At 39.4% G+C, this 21,738-nt stretch overlaps 1 protein-coding gene across 2 annotated transcripts in view; it reads right to left on the reverse strand.

Annotated features, from left to right (window-relative positions):
• Nucleotides 1-21,738, reverse strand: part of WDR3 (WD repeat domain 3) — a 40,587-nt gene that overhangs the window by 17,385 nt on the left and 1,464 nt on the right. For both annotated transcript variants that reach the window (XM_033860795.2, XM_019919964.3), the window contains exons 2-16: nt 19,425-19,632; nt 18,205-18,414; nt 15,791-15,909; nt 14,100-14,178; nt 12,820-12,915; nt 11,455-11,568; nt 11,198-11,299; nt 10,200-10,297; nt 9,157-9,264; nt 8,405-8,635; nt 5,543-5,636; nt 3,019-3,120; nt 1,680-1,765; nt 1,381-1,516; nt 609-665 (exon numbers count right to left, since the gene is read on the reverse strand). In XM_033860795.2, coding sequence (XP_033716686.1) covers nt 609-665; nt 1,381-1,516; nt 1,680-1,765; nt 3,019-3,120; nt 5,543-5,636; nt 8,405-8,635; nt 9,157-9,264; nt 10,200-10,297; nt 11,198-11,299; nt 11,455-11,568; nt 12,820-12,915; nt 14,100-14,178; nt 15,791-15,909; nt 18,205-18,414; nt 19,425-19,595 — 1,803 coding nt within the window. In that variant the 5' untranslated portion in view covers nt 19,596-19,632. The remainder of the gene's footprint in view (nt 1-608; nt 666-1,380; nt 1,517-1,679; nt 1,766-3,018; nt 3,121-5,542; nt 5,637-8,404; nt 8,636-9,156; nt 9,265-10,199; nt 10,298-11,197; nt 11,300-11,454; nt 11,569-12,819; nt 12,916-14,099; nt 14,179-15,790; nt 15,910-18,204; nt 18,415-19,424; nt 19,633-21,738) is intronic.

Here is a 21,738-nt window from a genome sequence, read left to right on the forward strand (position 1 = left end):
TTCTTACCTTTCCTGTTTTAGCACCTAGTGCAAATTGCTGTCAACATAACAAGAAAACTGAAAATATTTTCTGACACCAATTTATTCTGTTAATGCACTGAGTGCAGACAAGCTAGAGCAGGGGCCAATTCCTTTTACACAGACTAGACATTGTTTTTAAATATATATTGCCACTCCTAATCATAACTAGACATTACAAAAAATATGACTTTGGTCAAGAGACTAGAAGTATACATAACGCAAAATACCGTAAATATTGCAAAGTTCCATTTTCCTTACAAACATTATACTTCAGAACAAAGGGGGCTGCCTTTTTGAAAGTTCTTCATATTCTAGGGTGTTCTACCAATTATATTATTTTTATACAAGAAAATATACTACTTGGGGAATCCAAAACAGGGAGTTGGTTATGAGGATTAATTCAGGTATCTGTGAAAATATTCTAAAAGCATTAAAGAAATATATATATCTAGGGTATGATTTTTTTTTAGGATAATCAGTTATACAACAAACTGAAAAATACTAAAATGAAGCTATCAAGCCAAGAACTAAGATAGCATTTTAGAAAAGACAACTTGTTACTGAGACATTATTTAAATTTTACTTACATAAGAGATGTCCATGCAAATGACAGGCAGTTTGTGTCCATACAGTGAGAGAAAAAACTAAACATTTAAAAATAAAAAAAGAATATAAATAACTCATGTCTATAAAACACAGGTATAATTTATTACCTGTAGACCTAAAACATAACTTTAAATACAATGCTAAGACTGTTCTGGATTGCTTTATGTCTGTAGTTTCAAAGAAGACAGTCAAACCACTGAAGGTGACTTGTACCCATATCCAGCATACAACCCCAGCATGCACTTGCCAAGAATGCTGCAATACAGTGGAGCCAGGGCTGCTGCAGAAGCCTATTCCCTCAGTCAGAATATGGAACAGAGACGTTCTTAGCTGAAAAGTCTCTGGAGCACTTGTTTCACAACAATATTTCCAGGCCCAATCCAGTCCCACTGAGACTCTGGGCATAGAGCCCAGTAATCTATATTTTTAAAAGCAACTCAAATGATCCTGACTTACAGCCAAGTGTGGAATCACTGCCTAAGACACCTAGCATCGCTCTTAAAACTACTGGCCACGACAGGATTTTCTGTCCACAGATTTTTCTGAACATATGAAATACAACTTGCTTTAAACAAAATTTATGAACCAAAGGATTCTTTTAAAACCCCAGCCTTCCTAGTGTACTTGCAATGTTTTGATTCACAAATTTTTAGAAACATACTACTGCTGGGAACACTCAAGGACACTTCTTTATAGTCTCAACCCAAGGTCAGTCAGAAAGAAAGCAAATACCCATAGGCATAACCATTGTACCTTTAAAGTATCAACATAGAAAACTTTCACAGTACAGTCCAGCAAAGACACAGCCAACAGCTTTTGATTGGGAGAGTAACTGACACACAGAACTTCTTCATCTAGTTGCAAGGTTCGGGTTTGCTTCACAGAAAGCCTAGCATTACAGAAAGCATCAAGAAAAATGAGTACGAAGGCACAAAAAAATTCCAAAAACCCTCTGGAGCTCAACAGAAATATCAATACATGTCAAAAACCCATTCAATGGTTCCCGATTTTCCCTCCCCAAAAATGGACACAAATAAAAAATGTCCACTCACCTCTTCTGGGTACTGTTTTCATCTTTCACCAACTCAAAATCCCAGAACTTGACAGATTTATCTGCACCACCCGTCACAAAGCCACGCTGAAAATCAAATGACATTTCCGTTAAAAAAATATCTTAGTATAGAAACTTTAATAAGACACCTGAAAATAGTATAAAAGACCATTTTTATTTAATGGCATGGGGTAAGAATTAGGATATGTGGTTTTTCCTTAACTCCCTTCATTGCTCTTTATGGGATGCCACCACAGATCCTACTGGAGAACTCCTAGCAGAGACTAATGTAGTCAGATGATAACTAGTGTAAAGTTCTAGTTATACTTTCATTCAGCATCAGGAAGAAAGACTCAATGAACACTGCAGGGTAAGGCAACAGTCAAAAGAATTTGCTATGAAGTATTCAATTGGTTTTATCACATTTTAGTGTTAGTGTAAGCTATAAGGACTATAGAGTCAGAAAACTACATCTCAAATGTCTATTCTGCTATTTCAGAGATTTGTAACATGGGAAAATAACCTTATAATGACCCTCAGTGTTGGTGCAGTTGTAAAGACTACCTAGTTTATAAAATCATTGTGAAAATAACAATAATGACATGATGGACGTGAAAACACTTTGGAAAAGAGAACACTCTACAAACGCTAGATGTTGGTACTATTTAAATTTTAAATGCTGTTTCATTTCTGACCCCAAATGGCATTACCCAGTCTAAATTCCAGGTTCCGTTTTTTTCCAAAAATATCTACTTTCAATGAATGAAGGTTTGCCACCATTGGGAGTATTCAAATAAATGGGCCACAACCCCCTAAGGTGTTGTCAAAAAATATCTCAAAATGTTCTGAGCAACAGCACCATTACTGGAATAAGTACACAGTTCTCCAGGGTGACTCCTTTGAAGGGAAATACAGTTATTGACTTGAAAAGGTTCACATATTTACTAAAGAATCACTAGATTTATATAGTCATAGATGTATGGACTAAAAGGGGAGCACAAAAGTCTACTCTATCCTCCACATTGTGTTGCCCCAGGAAGTATTTCCTCTTAAGAAGTATCACAAACCACTGGTACAAAGTCAGGAGGGTAAGCAATTTGATGTCATGGAGCTGATGATGAACAGCAGCTGAACAAGATTTCAAAACATAATGACAGCTATTCATATTATCAGGCACAAGATATGGCATCATATATAAAAGCTAGACATTAGACAGAAGTGGGCTTTCTTTAAAGAAACCCTGAGACAAATCCCTGTTAGGCAGCAGTAGAACTTGATATAAGAAATGGGAAGTACAGCCAGAGTACTGAAGCCCAGATCTTAACATCTGGTTTAGTTACCTGATCTGGAGAGAGAGACAAGGACCATAAAGCTCCATCATGTGCATCTATTGTCTCCAGCAGATTTCCTGAGGCCAAGTCATAAAGCTGCAGCTTTCCTGTCTTTGGAAGACACAAAATGAACACACAACCTACACAGTTTCATAACCAAGCAGCAACAATGTAGCTAACTGCTCAGGAAACGGGCTTCCACGGTCCATGCTCTGTATGTACTTCCTCTGTGAATAAATGTTGTTAAATCCCCTACGGACATGTTGGGTTAATCCTGGCAGGGTTGCTATACTGTACAACTAAGGAACAGTACAACCTTGAGTACAGGACTACTGTCACTTCTACTGGTTTCCTCAACTTCAAAAGGTAAATATCATGGCCACAGGCATATCAGAATAAACATAAGAGCAAATGGGGAACTTAAAAACCTTTAAAAAACTTCATCAATCCTTTAAGTGGACTATCCTCTATGGTAGTTGGCTTAACCAACTCTTGATTTCCCCCTCTAGAATACACTGATAATGTGAAATACTACCTACAATGCTAGGGAGGGCAATGAACTTGAAAAAAACAAAATCACAGTAGCTTAGAAAGCTATCAGCCACGCTTCCTGTTTAGACCATGTATATGCTGTGGTCATGGTGCCAGCACGGAACACACACAGTGGCAAAGCCTGCTCTATGACAAGCCTGTGCACACGTGGTGGAAAGAACGTAAGGGGAAGACTTGAATCCCAGGGCTGCTTCTCTCTAACTCTGACTGTGCGTAAATTCATCTCCGTGAGCCCGTTTTTCCATCTGAAAAATGGAGTTTATATCACCAACCCCTCTAAGCTGTTGTGGGGATGAAATGAGATCATGTATGTTAGCAGCACGGCACAGAGACTAGGCTAGGGATTCTGTCTGAGTCATACAAATAGTCTTTGAAGCAATGTGCAAAATGTTTTCCCAATAGCAGATAGTGAATGGACATTTGTTAAAAGAATGAATGAAAACTGAGGAAAACTTTTAACTGAAATTTAATGTTCTTTCACTGACCCTGACCCTAAAATCTCTCCAGCTTATTTTACACTTTTTGCTGGACCAAAAATATCCATTATGATAACATAGGTTTTTCTAATAAAATAATCATGCGCACATGGCATTAGTTTAGGGGGATAATAATGACAAATACTTGCAAAGCACTTTTCAAAATATTCCATAGACCTTATTCCACTTTATTTCCACTACCACCCCTACTACTACCATTCGTGCTACTTCTGCTACTAGTTCTTATTTATTAGTTATTTGCTGGGAGCCAGTCTCTGTGCTAAGTGCTTTGCAGACTGTGAGGCAGGTTATTTACATCATTTTACATGAAAAAACTAAGGCTCACAGGGTTGAGTAACTTGCCCAAAAGGTCTTATAGCCAGTAAGTGGAAGAGCTGGGATTCTAACCTAGGCCCATCTGGCAGAAAAGGCTCTGCGAAAAAGCAAGTGTCACCATTCCATTGTGTAGATAATGAAGCACACTAAGAGAAGTTATATGACTTTCTCCAAATTACCCATTTCGTAAGGGGAAGAACCTGAATCCAAATCCATGTCTGCTTATTCCCTCATGGTTATCTCCCAATCTGATTAGCAGCTGAGGACTTCATCAGTCAGGCTGTCTTTACCAAATGCTTCTATCTGCCACGCATGATGCTGGTACTTAATGTCTTTTATCATCAGTCTTCTCAAAACACAATTACACGTGTGCTCATAAAAAGATGCATGAAAGGCTGATCTCCAAAATGTTAGTGACGGTTATCTCAAGGTCATGATTTTAATTTTCTTTGTAATGTGACATAAGATTTGGTTTTAAAAAAAAAACACAAAGAAAACAAAACTTAAAAATAAAAACCTCGTGCTTCCCTGGTGGTGCAGTGGTTAAGAATCCACCTGCTGATGCAGGGGACAAGGGTTCGATCCCTGGTCCGGGAAGATCCCACATGCCACGGAGCAACTGAGCCCACGCGCCACAACTACTGAGCCTGCCCTCTAGAGCCCGCAAACCACAACTACTTAGCCTGCGCTCAGGAGCCCGTGAGCCACAATTACTAAGCCTGTGCTCAGGAGCCCGTGAACCACAACTACTAAGCCTGTGCTCAGGAGCCCGTGAGCCACAACTACTGAGCCTGCGCTCAGGAGCCCGTGAGCCACAACTACTGAGCCTGCGCTCAGGAGCCCATGAGCCACAACTACTGAAGCCCGTGTATCTAGAGCCCGAGAGAAGCCACTGCAATGAGAAGCCCATGCACCGTGACGAAGATTGGCCCGTTTGCGCCGCAACTAGAGAAAGCCTGTGCGCAGCAACGAAAACCCAATGCAGCCCAAAATAAATTAATTAAATAAAAATAAAAACCTCAAAAAAAAGGGCAATGAACTAACACCCTCTCATACTATCTGGCCCTAATACATTTCCCATATGTTAAAATAGAAAGCATATTTCTCAAACAACTTTAAGAATAACTGAGTAGAAAAAGTCCCCCAAATCCATGGAAAAGCCTGTTTACCTTTGTTCCTATGACCACCTGCCGATCACCAGGTACAAAGGATGAGCAAAGTGCATATTCGCAGGTCATCGTGCGAATACACTGCAGTGTAGACCTGTGAGAAAGAAGGAATAAAGAACTTGTATGTTAAGAGAACCTGCTTCTCCATCTGAGAGGTCAGCATGTACATTTCATACAAACTTAGCCACACAGAATGATCAATATGAGAAAGGATAAAGTCTGAATAACCCCGGCTTATTACAGTGAAGGGAGAAATTAGTAAGCGGCACCTAACTTTGTTTTCTTTCATGGCGGCTCCCAATCCTAAGGAACAGATTCTACGAAAGAGCTGAGAAAAGCATCTGCTGGGCTCAACAGACTGCCACTACAAAGAAGTGAGGCCAGAGGACTGCAAGTCGAATTAGCATACTGTATCCTTACAAGTACAGTTCATTTTACTGGACCATAAACATTCATCCATGCAACAAACAGATATCAAATGCCCACTTCCTTCAACATTTACTGAATGCCAGGTACCGTTCTAGGTGCTGGAGATATAACAATGAATTAAACAGAAGAGGCCCCAAATCTCATAAAGCTTAACATCCTCTGGAAATGAGACAAATATTGGTGTAGCAGGTGCTAGCAGGTGCTATGGAGAAACACAGCACCTGGCGGAAGGGGACCAAGAGTACAAGGGTGGGAAGGGGATAGCAGGATGGCCATGTGATGAGAAGAGAGGGAGAAAGCCTTAGCCAAAAGGGGAATATGGTTCCACGCAGAAAGGGAGCACAACAGCCATGACACAGGCACGCTCCTGTCGCCTGTAAGGGATAACGAGAAGGCCAGGGTGGCTCCACTGGAGAAGGGGAGAGTGGTAAGAGACAATGTCTGTAAGGACTGTGGCTTGTAGTTAGTCTTTGTGAGATGGAGCTCCTGGAAGTGATATAACTTCCATTATAAAAAGATTACACTGGCCGCTGTGTTGAGTATAGACCACAGAGGGGCAAGTAAGGAAGCATGGAAGACTGGTCAGAAAGCTATTACAATCCAGATAAGAGATGTTGGTGGTTTGAACCAGGTCATGGCAGCGCAGGTGATGAGATGTGGTTGAATTCCAGGTGAGTTTTCTTTTTTTAAACACTCATTTTTTTTTTTTTTAATTTATTTTTGGCTGCACTGGGTCTTCATTGCTGCGTCTTGGCTTTCTCTAGTTGTGGTGAGCATGGGCTACTCTTCATTGCGGTGTGCGGGCTTCTCATTGCGGTGGCTCCTCGTTGCAGAGCATGGGCTCTAGGCAGGTGGGCTTCAGTAGTTGCAGCGTGTGGGCTCAGGAGTTGCAGCGCACAGGCTCTAGAGTGCGCGGGCTTCAGTAGTTGTGGCACGCAAGCTCAGTAGTTGCGGCTCACAGGCTCTAGAGCGCAGGCTCAGTAGTTGTGGCACATGGACTTAGTTGCCCCATGGCATGTGGGATCTTCCCGGACCAGGGATCGAACCCATGTCCTCTGCATTGGCAGGTGTATTCTTAACCACTGGACCACCAGGGAAGTTTTGAAGGTAGAGCTGATAGGATTTGCTAATGCACTGGACATGAGAGAATCAAGAATGGCTACAAGGATTTGGGCTAGAAAAACCACAGAAAGTAATTATTTACTAATATGGGGAAGTCTGTAGGAACAGAGGGTGGGGAGACTATTGAAGAAATGAAGATCACAAGTATGGTTTGGACATATAAAAATCTGAGATGCCTAATTAGACATCCAAGGGTGATACAAACAAACGCTTTGGACATATGAGTCTGAAGTTCAGGAAGAGGCTATGGCTAGAGATAGAAATTTAAGTGTCATCAGCTTATAGAAAGCCACCTGACTAGAGATCACAGAAAGTGAGTGTAGACAGAGAAAACTTTCAAAGACTCCGCCCTGAAGTATTCCAACAGTTAGAAGTCAGCAAAATAAAAAGGGTCTAGCCAAGACTGAGGAAAAAAAACAGCCAGCAGAGAAAGAGGAAGTAATGAAATTCAAACTGTTTCAAAGAGGAGAAAAGTTATCAATTCAAAGACAGTGTCAAACGAAGCTTATTGGTCACTGGATTTTGAAACATGAACACCACTGATGAGATGACAAGAGCTGTTTTCGTGAAATGGTGGGGATAAAGGTCTGATGGAGAAAAGAAGTCAGAGGATGGGGGGAGATAACTGGACAGAGAGATAAGGATGAAACAGGATTATTTCCTTCAAGATGGGAGATATTACAGTGTATCTGTATGCTGATGCGAACAACCCAACAGAGAGGGAAGATTAATGATGCAAGAGAGGGAGCAAAATTGCTAGAAGGAGAAATATAGCTTGTGATTACCTTTTGGTTAGGAGCACCAACAGTCATAGGAAGAAAGATTATGTGGATACAGATGCAGCTAAGGTGGGAACATATGAACATTTTCTAGATGATTCCATTTCTTCAGTGAACTAGGAGGCAAGGTCATCAGCTTAAAGGGGCTACAGGTGTGAGGTGTGAGGAGCGGTAAGAACATGTGAAATAGTCATCTAGGAAAGTGAGGAATGAGAAATCATGGTAAAATTACTGTAAAGCACTAAGAGCCTATTTGAATTTAGAGTAGGAAGTATGCTTGTGTTTTTCTCTAGCCAAGTACAGCAATAAGCTTCAGACATGGAATAAACTTACATTTTTTATACCAAATCTAAAAAGGCAATTTTTCCTACTCTAAACTCCACAGGCCTACAGTCAAAATGCACTGAAGATACATTTTGAGAGAACTGTATTTAGGGCCCTAAGAATAACTAACCATCAAGAGTATTAAAAACTAACTCAAAGGGAAGAAAACACGATTGGATAAAGCTATAGAAAGCATCATTTCACAAACCTGTTCCATATCTTAACGGAATCAGCTGCTGCTGAAAGGACAGCGATATTGTCTGAGCTGAATGACAAAGTCCGCACATCACTGCGATGACCCCCGATGGTAATTCTGTTTGTTCTGACAGTCTGAGGAGCTGACATGGATGGATTCAGTGAATATAATTCCACCAAGTTGTTTTGCAGAAGGAAGACAGCCTTTAACTCTCCTTGAGGAGTATGAATCAAGTCAAAGGATCTGCATGAGAAAATATTCATAAATGTTCCAGCAACCATCTTAGCTCATAAGGTTAATCTTTTTCTAGGAGAAAAGCTTTGCAATGCCCTCCATCTATACAAAGTTTGAACAAGTATAAAGGATTTTACAAATAAGAGTGCTCTGAGTATTGGACAATCGTCCAGTATAGGCTTTTAAGTCCAAGAAACCTGAGCTCAGATACTGGCTCTGACTTGTTTCTGTGCATGTATTCTTTTTTGTAAGTGACCGCAAATCCTTTTGGAATGTGGGGTATACATTTTTCTTTTTAACTGGCAGCAAAGAACTGTAAGTAAAAAGCTAAAAAGCTATCATAAGAAAACAAATATGAGATGATGAGTAAGTGGGCCCATGGTGAGAGGCAGGAGCTGAGGCCACGATCACCATCTCCAGATACATAATTTGCAGAGACTGCTTACAAATAGTGGGAAAAGCCGATACAATTTTGTAGCAACACTTCAGATACTTCTCTCAGATACCTCAGCTACTACATTTTCACTCACTTGATTTTGGCAGAAGTTTTGATATTAGTCACCCGTTGGATTTCATCTTGCAGAGTCATTTCAACATTGACTTCAAGGTCTTCCTCCTCCTCTTTGCAAGAATTTAATCTAGAGGAGAAAAAAAAAAGACTATCATGCTATCACTTTTCTAGAAGAAGCTTTGCTATTACTTGAGTCAAGCTCTGGTCTGAGACCAACAACCTTTATTGAACCCGGAAGAGTCACTTAACCACACGGATTACCATGAGAATTAAACAATGTAGTGTACGTAAAAATGCTTTGTGAACCACAACGCAATTAATATGAAGTGTTACTCCATCCTATGGGTACCCTCAATAAACGGATTCTGAATGCAAACGCCCATAAAATTTCTGAGGACAGGACAAGTCTTTATAGTTCAAACTATCCCACTGAAGTGTTTCTAGTAAACTTCTCTAACTTCAGGACTTTTTAGAAAACCCATTACTCTGCACTTATAACCCAACCATGCCAAAAAAAAAACCCAGAGGTCTCAAAAGATTTGCTTTGGCAAATAAAAAATTTTTAAAACTGGTGACTTTTTATTTCTTTGAGACTTGATAAATTTCAACCACTGAGAAACTGATTTCTATGGCTATAATGACCTATTTATTGTAAGGTTATACTGCCCCCAAACTCCAATTATGTAACTGTCCAACCAGTCTTCCTTCTCATAGTCCCAAAGGTCAGCACTACGCAACCTGGATTGCTTCTGTATAGGCTGTTGTCACCGAAGACACACTGCTAGCCTCTCAGAATTAAATCATTTAGAAGCCATGTTTGAATATCTGTACTGCCTTTCTCGTTCTGTGTGGCTCTGAGTGCAAGACCCAGGAATATGATAGTTATGAAGCTGTATTTAGAAATTAAAAACTTGGACTACCAGCACGCCATAAAATCTTCCCTAGCATTTAATGGTAATTGAAAACAGAGTAAATACTCCTTTAAAGAAGCCATAGTTTTTCCTTCAGTACTATGTGGCCCACGATACTTGTTGACTAGTAGTAAATATTAAGAAAACACACTTTGCTTTCTTTTTAGCTTTCTTCATCTTCTTGTCTATTTTCTTCTGAATTTCCTCCTTGGAAAGGATACAAAACACTTCTAGCACAGAATCAGTCCCCTAGAAAGGCAAAAGGTTGATGTGAGTCCAGGAGAGGCAATTTGTAATTTAGCTTTTTCTCTGTAAGAACATTTCTCTTTCTTCCCTTACTAGTTGTATTACCAGGGACAACTTAATCTCGTTGGGATTGCTGTCTCATCTGTAAAGTGGGAATTCACCACTTTCTACAATGTTACTCTGAGACTAAATAAGAAGTTAATGCTTTTTACAGGGTGAAGTAAGTCAGAAAGAGAAAAACAAATACCATATGCTAACACATATATATGGAATCTTAAAAAAAAAAATTGGTTCTGAAAAACCTAAGGGCAGGACAGGAATAAAGACGCAGACATAGAGAACGGACTTTAGGACATGGGGAGGGGAAAGGGTAAGCTGGGACAAAGTGCGAGAGTGGCATGGACATATATACGCTACCAAATGTAAAACAGATAGCTAGTGGGAAGCAGCCGCATAGCACAGGGAGATCAGCTCGGTGGTTTGTTTCCACCCAGAGGGATGGGATAGGGAGGGTGGGAGGGAGACGCAAGAGGGAGGAGATGTGGGGATATATGTATACGCATAGCTGATTCACTTTGTTATACAGCAGCAACTAACAGAACAATGTAAAGCAATTATACTCCAATAAAGATGTTTAAAAAAAAAACAGAAAAAAGAAGTTAATGCTTTTAAATTGTTTAGAAAGGCAGGGATTTAATAAATGTTTGCTAATAATAAGAAGAATAAGAGCAATTACTGTTGTTGGGCTAACAGAAGTTAGGGAATACAGGTCCACACAATACCATATAAGGAAATCTTAACAGGACCAAAGAAAAATTCACCTCCACACTGAATACGAAAGAAGAACAAGTCTCTAAAGGAAGAGCCAAGTCCTTGTTATTTTCTCCTAAGCCTGGTACTCACATGGCAAGCAAGAATCCTGCCTGTCCGGTCGACTGCAAGGTTCACAACTCTGTCCCTTCCTTCCCGCATTATGGAACCAGCTTTTCTACATGTAAGGATGCGCTGCAGAGGAAGCAAGAGAAAAGATGAAGGTTAATAGTTCTGTTGACCCCTGAAAAGACATGATCCCAAGAAATGCAGGTGACAAAGATCTTCCCGAAAATGAATACTTTCCCACCATTCAACTCAACTGAAGGTAAGAAACAAAAATGAATTACATCCTCAGGAGCTTCATCCATCTCAAGGGTACCATCCTCTGCTTCATGTGTGTCCTGTATTCCAGGGGAAGATCCCTTGACTTTCTTGGGCTCTGGTTCTTCTGGGTCTTCAATCTGTTTTATAAAAATGGGAAAATAAAAGCTGAAATAGGGCTTGCCAGGTGGCTCAGTGGTTAAGAATCCGCCTGCTAATGCAGGGGACATGGGTTCGAGCCCTGGTCCAGAGAGATCCCACATGCCGCAGAGCAACTAAGCCCATGCGCCACAATTACTGAGCCTGCGCTCTAGAGCCCGCAAGCCACACTACTGAAGCCTGCGTGCCTAGAGCCCGTGCTCCTCAACAAGAGAAGCCACCACAATGAGAAGCTTGAGCACCGCAATGAAGAGTAGCCCCTGCTGGCCACAACTAGAGAAAGCCCATGTGCAGCAATGAAGACCCAACACAGCCAAAAATAAATAAATACATTTATTTAAAAAAAAAAAAAAGCTGAAATAATTTGTTCCAGGAGGTGATTTTCCCCCCTAATGACTTAGAAACCTGTCCTTATAGCCACTGATAACTTCCATTTAGTGATCTCTCTGATCAAACCTCTTCAACGACAGCACATTCATCAGAATGTGTTAAAAACTGACCACATCAAGAACACAAACAAAACATTATTCATTATACCAGCTCCAATAACTTTCCACAGTCTAAGGACTATTGTTTCATAACAAGGTGAAAAAATGATATGACCTCATTAATTTTAAAACCTTCTTAGGTGAAAAATCTACCATATTCTAGAGGGAAAGATTCATATTGGCATTACAAATTGAAAGACATTGCAAGAGAGGTTACATTTTCTCCTTAAATAAAAAAAAAGATAAACCCTAGCCTACTAATGAAGAACCCATCAAAATGGCTACTGGACACACCACCACACACCTAACTCCAGCTAAACCCTAAGGTCTATAACACCTTTCATTCACGCAAAATCTTTGATGATCTGAGAAAATGTGACAGATCTTCTCAGGATATACATATTTACATAAACATACACAAATTTCACATAGATTTTTGTTTGACGGAAGAGGGTCACAGATATTCGGAAGTCCATCCGTGGACACCCAAAGGTCAAGGAATATCAAGCTAAGAGCCCTACAGACTAAAACATTAACATTACCAAGAGCTGTCAGCCTAAAGCTATCCTTCTTCCAAGTGCAAATGAACCACAGAATGAAGAAAAAAAGTTGTTTAGAAATCACAGTAAGAGAGAATTCCAATAGTATGTGAAGTACTCAAAAATTACATCTGATTCTAAATTCAGCAAGCCTATGAAATTGCTAAAACATGACACTGCCCATGATCAGAAAAAAAGCAATTACCTCTTGCAGGTAAGCTATGTCCCAAGCCCTCAGCTCACTGTCAGAAGCCCCAGTGATGAGTCGCTTTTCTTCTGACACCAGAACCAACCCCCACACCTACAGGGTATAAAAAGATTCAAATAATATGGTTATTAAGGGACTCCAGGATGCATGACATGACATTCCAAAAGTCTAAGTACACTGTAGTGAAATCTCTTTGACATTGCAAAGTCTAATATTAAGACAACCCTTTCAAAATACACTACAAGAAAGCTCACTTTGAGAAAGAAAATGATCTGTGGTGGAAGTGTTGTTTATGGGGTAACTAGCAGTTTCTCTGTAATTTCCTATCCTTAAATTTAGATAATGGCTGTTCAGAATAAATCCTAACTAGAAGCCACTCAAAATAATGATTTCAAGCGTGGCACTTCTCTGATTTCAGCAGTGCCTTGCAAATGAAAGGTGCCCCATTAATGTCTATCAGAGCATAATTTTTAGCCTCAAACATCCATGAACTAACTAAACAATGAAAACAACAGTACTGTTGCAAATCAAGAAAGAATCTGCTTTTCCTCCTCATTAATTCTAGGGTGTGTATATTCCTCATATATTCTAGGGCATATATATACAAAAATATATATAATTGAGTTATAATTAACAATGTTAAATTAGTTTAAGGCATACAACACAGTGATTCAATATTTTTATACATCATGAAATGATCACCAAAATAAGACCAGTTACCATCCATCGCCATACAAAGTTGTTAAAATATTATTGACTATATACCCTATGTGTAGATTCCATCCCATGGCTTACATATTTTATAGCTGGAAGTTTGTACCCCTTAATCACCTTCACCTATGCCTGGTATGAACAAAGCACAAAGGAGGATGCAAAGATGTAAAATATTCCCTGATCTCTATTGAACAGATCTATGTTCAGGTAATTATTATAATGGCTACAATTTGCTATTTACACGTCACCGGGCCAGGCACTGTATACACAGTATCATTAAACTTCCCTATGATCATAAAGGTGGATACTTATAATTTAGAAGTGATGAAACCCATATCCATGGGTTAAAAACTTATGCGAGGCCAATTTCTACCAAATGCCAGAGCAGCTGCATCTGCTCTGACGGTTGGCACTTTGTCCACCACTCCAACTTCTCTCTCTAAAGACAGTACATGTTGATTACTGTTAGCAGTAAAAACAAAGTCATGAAAGGGCCAGGGAAGAAACCATCTTTTCCTCTCTGCCTTGCTATTCTTTCCCTGGGCCCATGACCCTACATATACCTCAGTTCGGTGGCCGACCATTGTTTTGAAGCAGTGCTGGGTATCAAGGTCCCACCATTTCACCATGGTATCTTTCCCACTAGAAGAAGAAATAGGAAAAAAATCTTATTAGGAAGAATCACTGAACTAACAGGAAAATCAAGGACTTATTTGTTGCCTTAAAAAGACAATACACAGCAATGATGTCTAATGCTACTATTTACCTGACCTTTCTTTTAAAAAGTAAAGAATCCTAACTCTTTATATGTCTATTCTCAGGTAGAAAAATAAAATGTCCCATCTGTAAGCACAAAAATAACCTTGAATTCAGAGTGCTACAGAACGCAGAACTTGACCAGTTGACCACCATTTCCATCACCACAGCATCAACATTCCTTCATTCTAACACACAAACATCTTAGACCTCTCCTGCTCCCTTGTCTCCTATGTCCAGCTAGTCTCTAGGTCCTGAAAACGCCTCCTCTGGGAAGTCTCCAAGCCTCGATTCCTTCCAATCCATTTCTGTACACAAACCTGAAGTTAGGTCCTACTGCCCGAATTATTTTAATAACTTATCTGGTCTCTGTCTATTCTGTTCCCTCACATCCAATACATTACTGTCAGATAATCTTAATCTTCTAAATTTGCACTAACTCAAGGTTCTCTATGGATTCAAAATCAAGCTCTTCAGCACCATTCCCAAAACCTCCCATTAACTGGCACTTAATCTCCCTGCCAATGGGCTCTACTATTCCTGCCTCAAATGCCTGTTCCCTGCTTCTTCACCAATGTGAATCTAATATAATCCTGCTTCAAGACAAAACTGGAAAAAACCAAAAACCCAATTTACAAAGTCTTTGCTATATAATCCCACCTCACGGTGTTATTTCCTTTCCCTTACATTCCCTAAGCTATAAGGTGTATGTATATTCTAGTAGAGCAGTAGAGTCATTGCCTCACAGAATGTGTTATCTGAACAAGACACACTAATGTCCCTGCATCTTATCCCACAGGAACAAATCCACCACTGGTACAGCATTTCGTGCTGCTCCTCTACACTGCCTTCTGGTTCTTCTATGGTTCTAATTACTGCCTGGCAAAACTTAAGATCCCAAACTTTCCTGAGTGGTCATTCCTTAGGAATGATAACTATTATATTAGGTTGAGCTATATGAAATTGCTGATATATGAAATTGCTGATATCTGACCTATCATTTTTAACCCACACAAATGGAAATTTCAAATGGTTCAACCTATGAGATGTTCAGAAGGCCTAAGTATGGGGTATGTCTCTTCTCAAGAGTCAGGCTAAGACAAACATTTGGTATTCGCATCTGCCCACTGCTCCATGTTCGGCTTTTCTGACTTTCTAGGGATCCAGAAAGTAGACAGCTCATCCTATACAAGGTCTGTTGAAGAGTTAAGGAATTATGGAAAAGCTGGTATCAGGGGAAAATAATGACAAATCAGAAAAGGGAATTAAAAAATGCTATAAATAACTCTGAACAGCATCTATGACACTGTTTGGGAAGGGAGGGGAGGGGAAGGGAGGGGAAGAGAGAGGAAAAGCAGCGAGAAGAGGAAACTAGCACATGAGCTTGAGTACTCTAGTGCAGAGATACGAGTAAGGAATGAAACAAATTCCCTCTTTGAAAACCTCTCCAATGAATTCACCTAGAGAAAAATGGAAACGAAACTTATTATTTCTTTACCTAGTAACTAGCAGATTCTTGTCTCGTAGAAACAATGCTTGTGTAACAGCGTCCTTGTGCCCCTTTAGACGGTAGAGGCCACTTTCATTGATCACATCCCACACGATAGTATCTGTGTCCTAAAGGAATCAAATACAGAAGAATTTTCTTTACCACATAAGGCCTAACTTGACAAACAATATTTTTATTACAAAGTTGATATGTAGTCCTTATAGAAAATTTGGAAAACATACAGAAAAGCACAGAGGAACCAAACACCAGTTGATTTCACCATCCAGATATAACCACCACAGATATTTTGTTGTATACTATTCTAGTCTTTATGTATACATACATGTTAACTGAGATCATGCTATTCCTATCACTGTATAACTCTCCTCCTTTTTCTCATTTAATATACTTCCATGTCTTTCCACACTGTTCTCATTTTTACTGGTCACATAATAACCAACCTTAAGGATATACCATAACTTACTTTAAATTTTTTCTATTTCAGCCATTTAGGCAGTTTCCAATTTTCTGCTATCATAGATATGTGGAAATGAACATTCTTGTACCTCTATCTTTGTACATATCTCTGATCAGAATAAAAACTAAAAAGGGAAATTCTTGGGTTAAAAGGTATTTCTATCTTAAGTCTGCAATTCAGGGTGATCTCCAGAAAGGCTACACCAATCTAAAGGTCCACCAAGGATATGTATGACAATGCCAGTTTTCCCATCCCTTCATCTCTGGATATTATCAGTTGCTCAAAAAACAGTGCCAGTTTCAAAAGTTGAAAGGCTGTCTCAATGTTTATTTGATTTGCATTTCTGAATACCAATGAGAAATTCTGTACATGCTCTATGGTGATTACTGGCCATTCTGCACCTCCTTTGAACTGCCAAGTCATGTCTTTCATCTTCCTTTGGGTCTTATTTTTCACTTGTTTCTTGGTTATTAAGACACATTAATCCTTCCCTTTCATAGTGGAACTATTAAATACTTTCCCTTTTTCATTGTCCTTTAACTTTATTTTTTCCAGTTTTATTGAAAAAATAATTGATGTACATCATTGTATAAGTTTAAGGCATACGGCATGACAGTTTAATTTACATATATTGTGAAATGATTACCATAATAGGTTCAGCTAACACCCATCTCCTCATATAGATATAATAAAAAGAAAAAAAGGAAAAATAATTTCTCCTTGGGATGAGAACTCTTAGGATTTACTCTTGACAACTTCTTTATAGTGTTTAAATGCACAAATGTTTTAAATATTCAAATATCAAGCGTTCAAATTTATCAGTCTTTTCCTTTATAATTTCTTTCCTTGCTGATATGCTTGAAGTCTTTTTCTACCTTGATATGAAATAAATATTTATTTATATATCTTCTAGTTTACTTAAAATATCATGGTTTAATATTTAAGTCTTTAATCTGTGACTCTTTGGTACACAGCATGAGGTAAAGTTTTAACTTTAAATTTCCCCCCAAACAGTTAGCCAACTGTTTAAGTCCTGTTTCATAAGTAATCCATCATTTATCTACTCATCAAAAATGTCATCTTTAAAATATATCAAGTGGATTTGTTTCTTGGATTCCCATTTGGTTACAGTAATCTGACTATTTTGTATTAATGTCAGGTTAATATAACACATTATAAGTTATAACTTCATAATGCATTTTAATATCTGAAACTTCTTAAATCTAACCCTGAAAAAAGAAATCTGAAACCCTTTTATTTTTTCCCAAAATTCTGCTATTTATTATTCATTTGTTTTTTCAATATGTTCTTTTAAATCATTTGGTCATATTCTAAAAAAATAACAAAAAGACCTTTGGGATATTTAAATTGCTTTATCCGTATAAACTAATTAGAACATACGAGCGTCTTTTCAATACTTTGTCTTGCCATTCAAGAACATGGTTTGTGTCTCTATTCACTCAAGTCTTCTGTTACATTCCTTAGTAAAGTTTCACAGTATTTTTGTGTCCATTACTTAACATACTTTTGTAAATGGAATCATTTACATTCTATTTTCTGATGACTGAGATATAGGAAAGCTACCGATTTTACCAAAACGAATGGCCAAGAATCATCATTTTGACTCTCCTTTTCCAATTTGTTTTGTTCCCCCCAACTTGTGTACTGTTTTGGGTAGCATATCCACAATGATGTTACATAGTAACTATCATGGGCATCCTCATCTTGTTCCTGTATTTAATAGTCTTTTATCAGTGAATCTGACAGGAAACAAAATGAACCACCCAATTCATATCCATCCTTCTCACTCTATTCTACCATCTATACTATTTTGTACACCGAGTGCCCACTGTTTCACGCAACAATGTTTGTGAATAACCTGCTTCAGCAGTAGCCTTACACTCCTTTCTAGATTAAAGTCCGGGCACCTAATTCAAGGTCTCACCTTGGACCCAGATGCCAGCCTGCCTCCTAGCTGATCATACTTCAAGGAAGTGATTGCTGCTTTGTGTCCATTGAAGGTCACATTTCCTTCCCCACTCAGGAGACTGAAGATTCGGATAGACCCATCCTCATAACCAACAGCTAAGTGCAGCCCATCTGGGGAGGGGCACAAGAAAGTGACTTCGTGTTTAAGCCCCTGAAGGATGAGAATCTGAAATAATAAGAATTAAAAACAATGTAGAGGAGTTAAGCATGTCATCAAGGAAAAAGTGTGGGAATAATCAGGCACAGTAAAATTAAGAGCATCAATAATTCCAAATCGCTCTTATGAATAATAATGAGTCTCCGGACTCTATCTCAAGTTCTTTAATATAGAAATTATTATTTGTACAGGGTAATGAAACATTCAAGAAAAGGTAAAGCTATACTATACTATTTCTCCAAAGCTCTACATTAGCATAATACATGCCAAAATTTCCCAGGTAATGGAATAAATTACTAAGTCCTTATTCTATGTCAACACCAAATGATTTTCCATAAAGGGTTATAAACACATCCTTGATTTAACTGAGCCCCATCCCAGAAACCAACCTGCATGGCACTGGAGTGCTACAGTGATGTATCCCCAAGGGACTCTGGGGGACACTAAGTATCAAAGTATTAACCTCTTGGAGGTCACAAAGTGAGTGGACAAGATCAAAATGCCTGTATTTTGTTTGGCAGAAGTGGTAGGCTTGGGAATTCAGAGTCATACAAGATATCAAAGGCTAGTTTAACAACCGTTGGGCCTCATCTGCATAAGTAAGAAAAAGATTCAGTCAACATAGCAATATTCCTTTTAAATGCTTAATATTCTGTAACTAGTTGTGAGGGCAAGTAGAAGAACTTGAAAAATGGAGAACTGGTAAAGCAGAGAAAAACAAACATGTTGGGAATAATGATTACAAATAATTACCTGTAAATATCACTACAAATAAATACCCAAGAGGTAAGCTCTTTTGGTTGTGGTTTATCAGAATATAGTATAGAAGAGCACAATAGAATGTGATACTTGGCTATCTAGACCCAAAGGAAAAAAAAAATTTCTAGAGGCACACACATAAAAAAAAAAAAAATCTGTGCATGACAAAGTCTGTGCATGACAAAGCAGAGCTCTCCCACTTCTGCCTCCACCCTCAAATACCCATAAATCAATACCAATCTAGGTGATTTCTCGCATACCTTCTCTCCTTTCCTTAAGTCCCAGATGAAAACATGTTCACAGGCTGGTACTGCCACATAGCGTCCTTTTTCACCACGAAGTGTCACAAAGACAATATTACCCTTCTGGCTGCCAATAAGGCCAAAGACTGCACTGGCAACATAGCGTAGGTACTGCCTGGTGAGCCCCATGTTCTAATATCTGATACCACAAGTGAGGCAGCTGCACCTACAAACAAAGAAAACTGAGTTCTTGGGTTCTGCTAGGCTGGCAAACACCGACTGCATATCGTGTAGTTAAAAGTACATGACCTGTGGTTGCTTAACCTTCATTTACTTTGAATATATTACTGACATAAAATACCCAGACACCTCCATTTTTTATTCACTGCTGACTCAATGTGTAATCTCTCACTTAAGTTTCGGATTGGTCACACTGTCATGGCCACCTCACAAATTCTGACATGTAGCCCCAATGCAGCTTAACAATTTGCTTCTGCCCATTCAACTATCATCAAAGTTTTTACATGGAGACAGACAGCCTGAGACTGAAAGTATTTATTGGTAAGCATTTATTGTAAACCTACTAATAATGAGACAGGCACTGATCTAGACGCTAGAGATATGGTGTTGAGTAAAACAAAATCCCTGATCTTGTGGCACTTACCTTCGAGCACAGTGGCTCTCAAACTCCAGAATGTATCTAAATCACCCAAGGGATTATGAAAACAAATTGCTGGGAACCACCTACACTGCACATCCCCAGAGCCTATTTCTGATTCAGTAGGTCTGGGGTGGGACCCAAGATTTTTCATTTCTAACAAGTTCTCAAGTGATGCTGCTGCTGCGGTTCCCCGCTTTGAGAACTACTGTAACTAATACGTGCAGGTATGCCCTGGATTTCCAAAGCAGGGCAGTCACCTGCCCTTGGCACACTGTTTTTCAAAGTTGCCATAGTTCTTGTGTAACCGAGCAGGACACTACAGGGGCTTCCCAGGTCAGGCACCACCGCCACCCCCCACCCCTCGCCCCCCACCCCCGCCACACCATGTCCTCCACCTGCCTCCCGTTAATAGAAAACCTTTAGCCTCCTAAGCCTTCCCTGAGTTCCAAAGAGCAAATGTAATCAGAGAAGTGAGAAAATGCAGAAACAAAGGAATCAAGCAAGACAAAATAAAAATAGTTTTAGCCATTAAACAAAATCAAGGATCTTTAGGTTCCTCGTCAAGGGCTATGGAGATAATATTTTGAACCGTATCATTGAGCTGTTTTGCAGATACTGAAACCCCAACCAGGTGGAAGACGTTAACTGAATGCTGACCACCAGCAGGTAGACTCCAGGCCAGTTGGAACTAGAAGGTTGATGGTGTTGACTCCCAATTACCTCACCACCAACCAATCAGAAGAATGCCCACCAGCTGATCACATGCCCCACCCCCTCTCCCTCACCTTGACTTTAAAAACCTTTCCCTGAAAGCCAGTGTGGGGGAGGGGTGTCTTCTCAGCATTAGCTGCACTTAGCATTAGTGCACTTTCCTTCACCACAACCCGGTGTCAGTAGACTGGCTTGACTGCCCACAGCGGGGCGGGCCCAGCTTTGGTTTTAACAACTGCACTAAATCAAATTCACTGAAAACACTTGGTTACCATAAGAGACAACTGGTGAAGGAGATAAATTAAGCTTGTCTGCTCTTAATATGGAAATGTGAAAGGTATTCCCCCAAACACCGGTGCAACTTAAAAAACACAAGAATACTAAACAGAAGTTACAGCCTTCTTCTGGAGCTGTTTTTGTTTGTTGTTGTTGTTGGTTCAGTTTGTTTGGTTTAACGCTACAGGGTCTCTTTCTATTACAACCTGATGTTTTAGTCTACTTTAACAGGAAAATAGTCAATGCCTGTACTAATACTTTCTTTTAATGACCACTTACAGGCCTCATTTTTCTTCTCCTAGGAACCAACATAAAGCCAGTTAAAAATGAAGGGAAGATAATATTAACATGGCAAAAACGCTCTTCACCTGGGCCATTTGATCAATTCTTTACCAATTCATCTTACTCCTCTGGCCCCAGCCCCTTAACTGTAATTGTTGTTCATGGTAGTCTTCCGCCATCTACCACAGTATTTTCCTTGGAGACTTCATACAGCACGCCTAGGCCCAGGGACCCACCACATCCCTACTTCCAGTCTGGCCTTACATACCTGAATACTAACTATATAGCTCCAAGAGCTTATTAGACATCCCCATCCAAACACCTTGCAGTATCACATTTAACGTGTATAAAACCAAACCTACCTTGCTTCCTGAACCCTACTCATTTTTTTCTAAGTCTAAA

Source organism: Tursiops truncatus, chromosome 1 (genome assembly GCF_011762595.2).
Source record: "Tursiops truncatus isolate mTurTru1 chromosome 1, mTurTru1.mat.Y, whole genome shotgun sequence".
NCBI classification, from domain to species: domain Eukaryota; kingdom Metazoa; phylum Chordata; class Mammalia; order Artiodactyla; family Delphinidae; genus Tursiops; species Tursiops truncatus.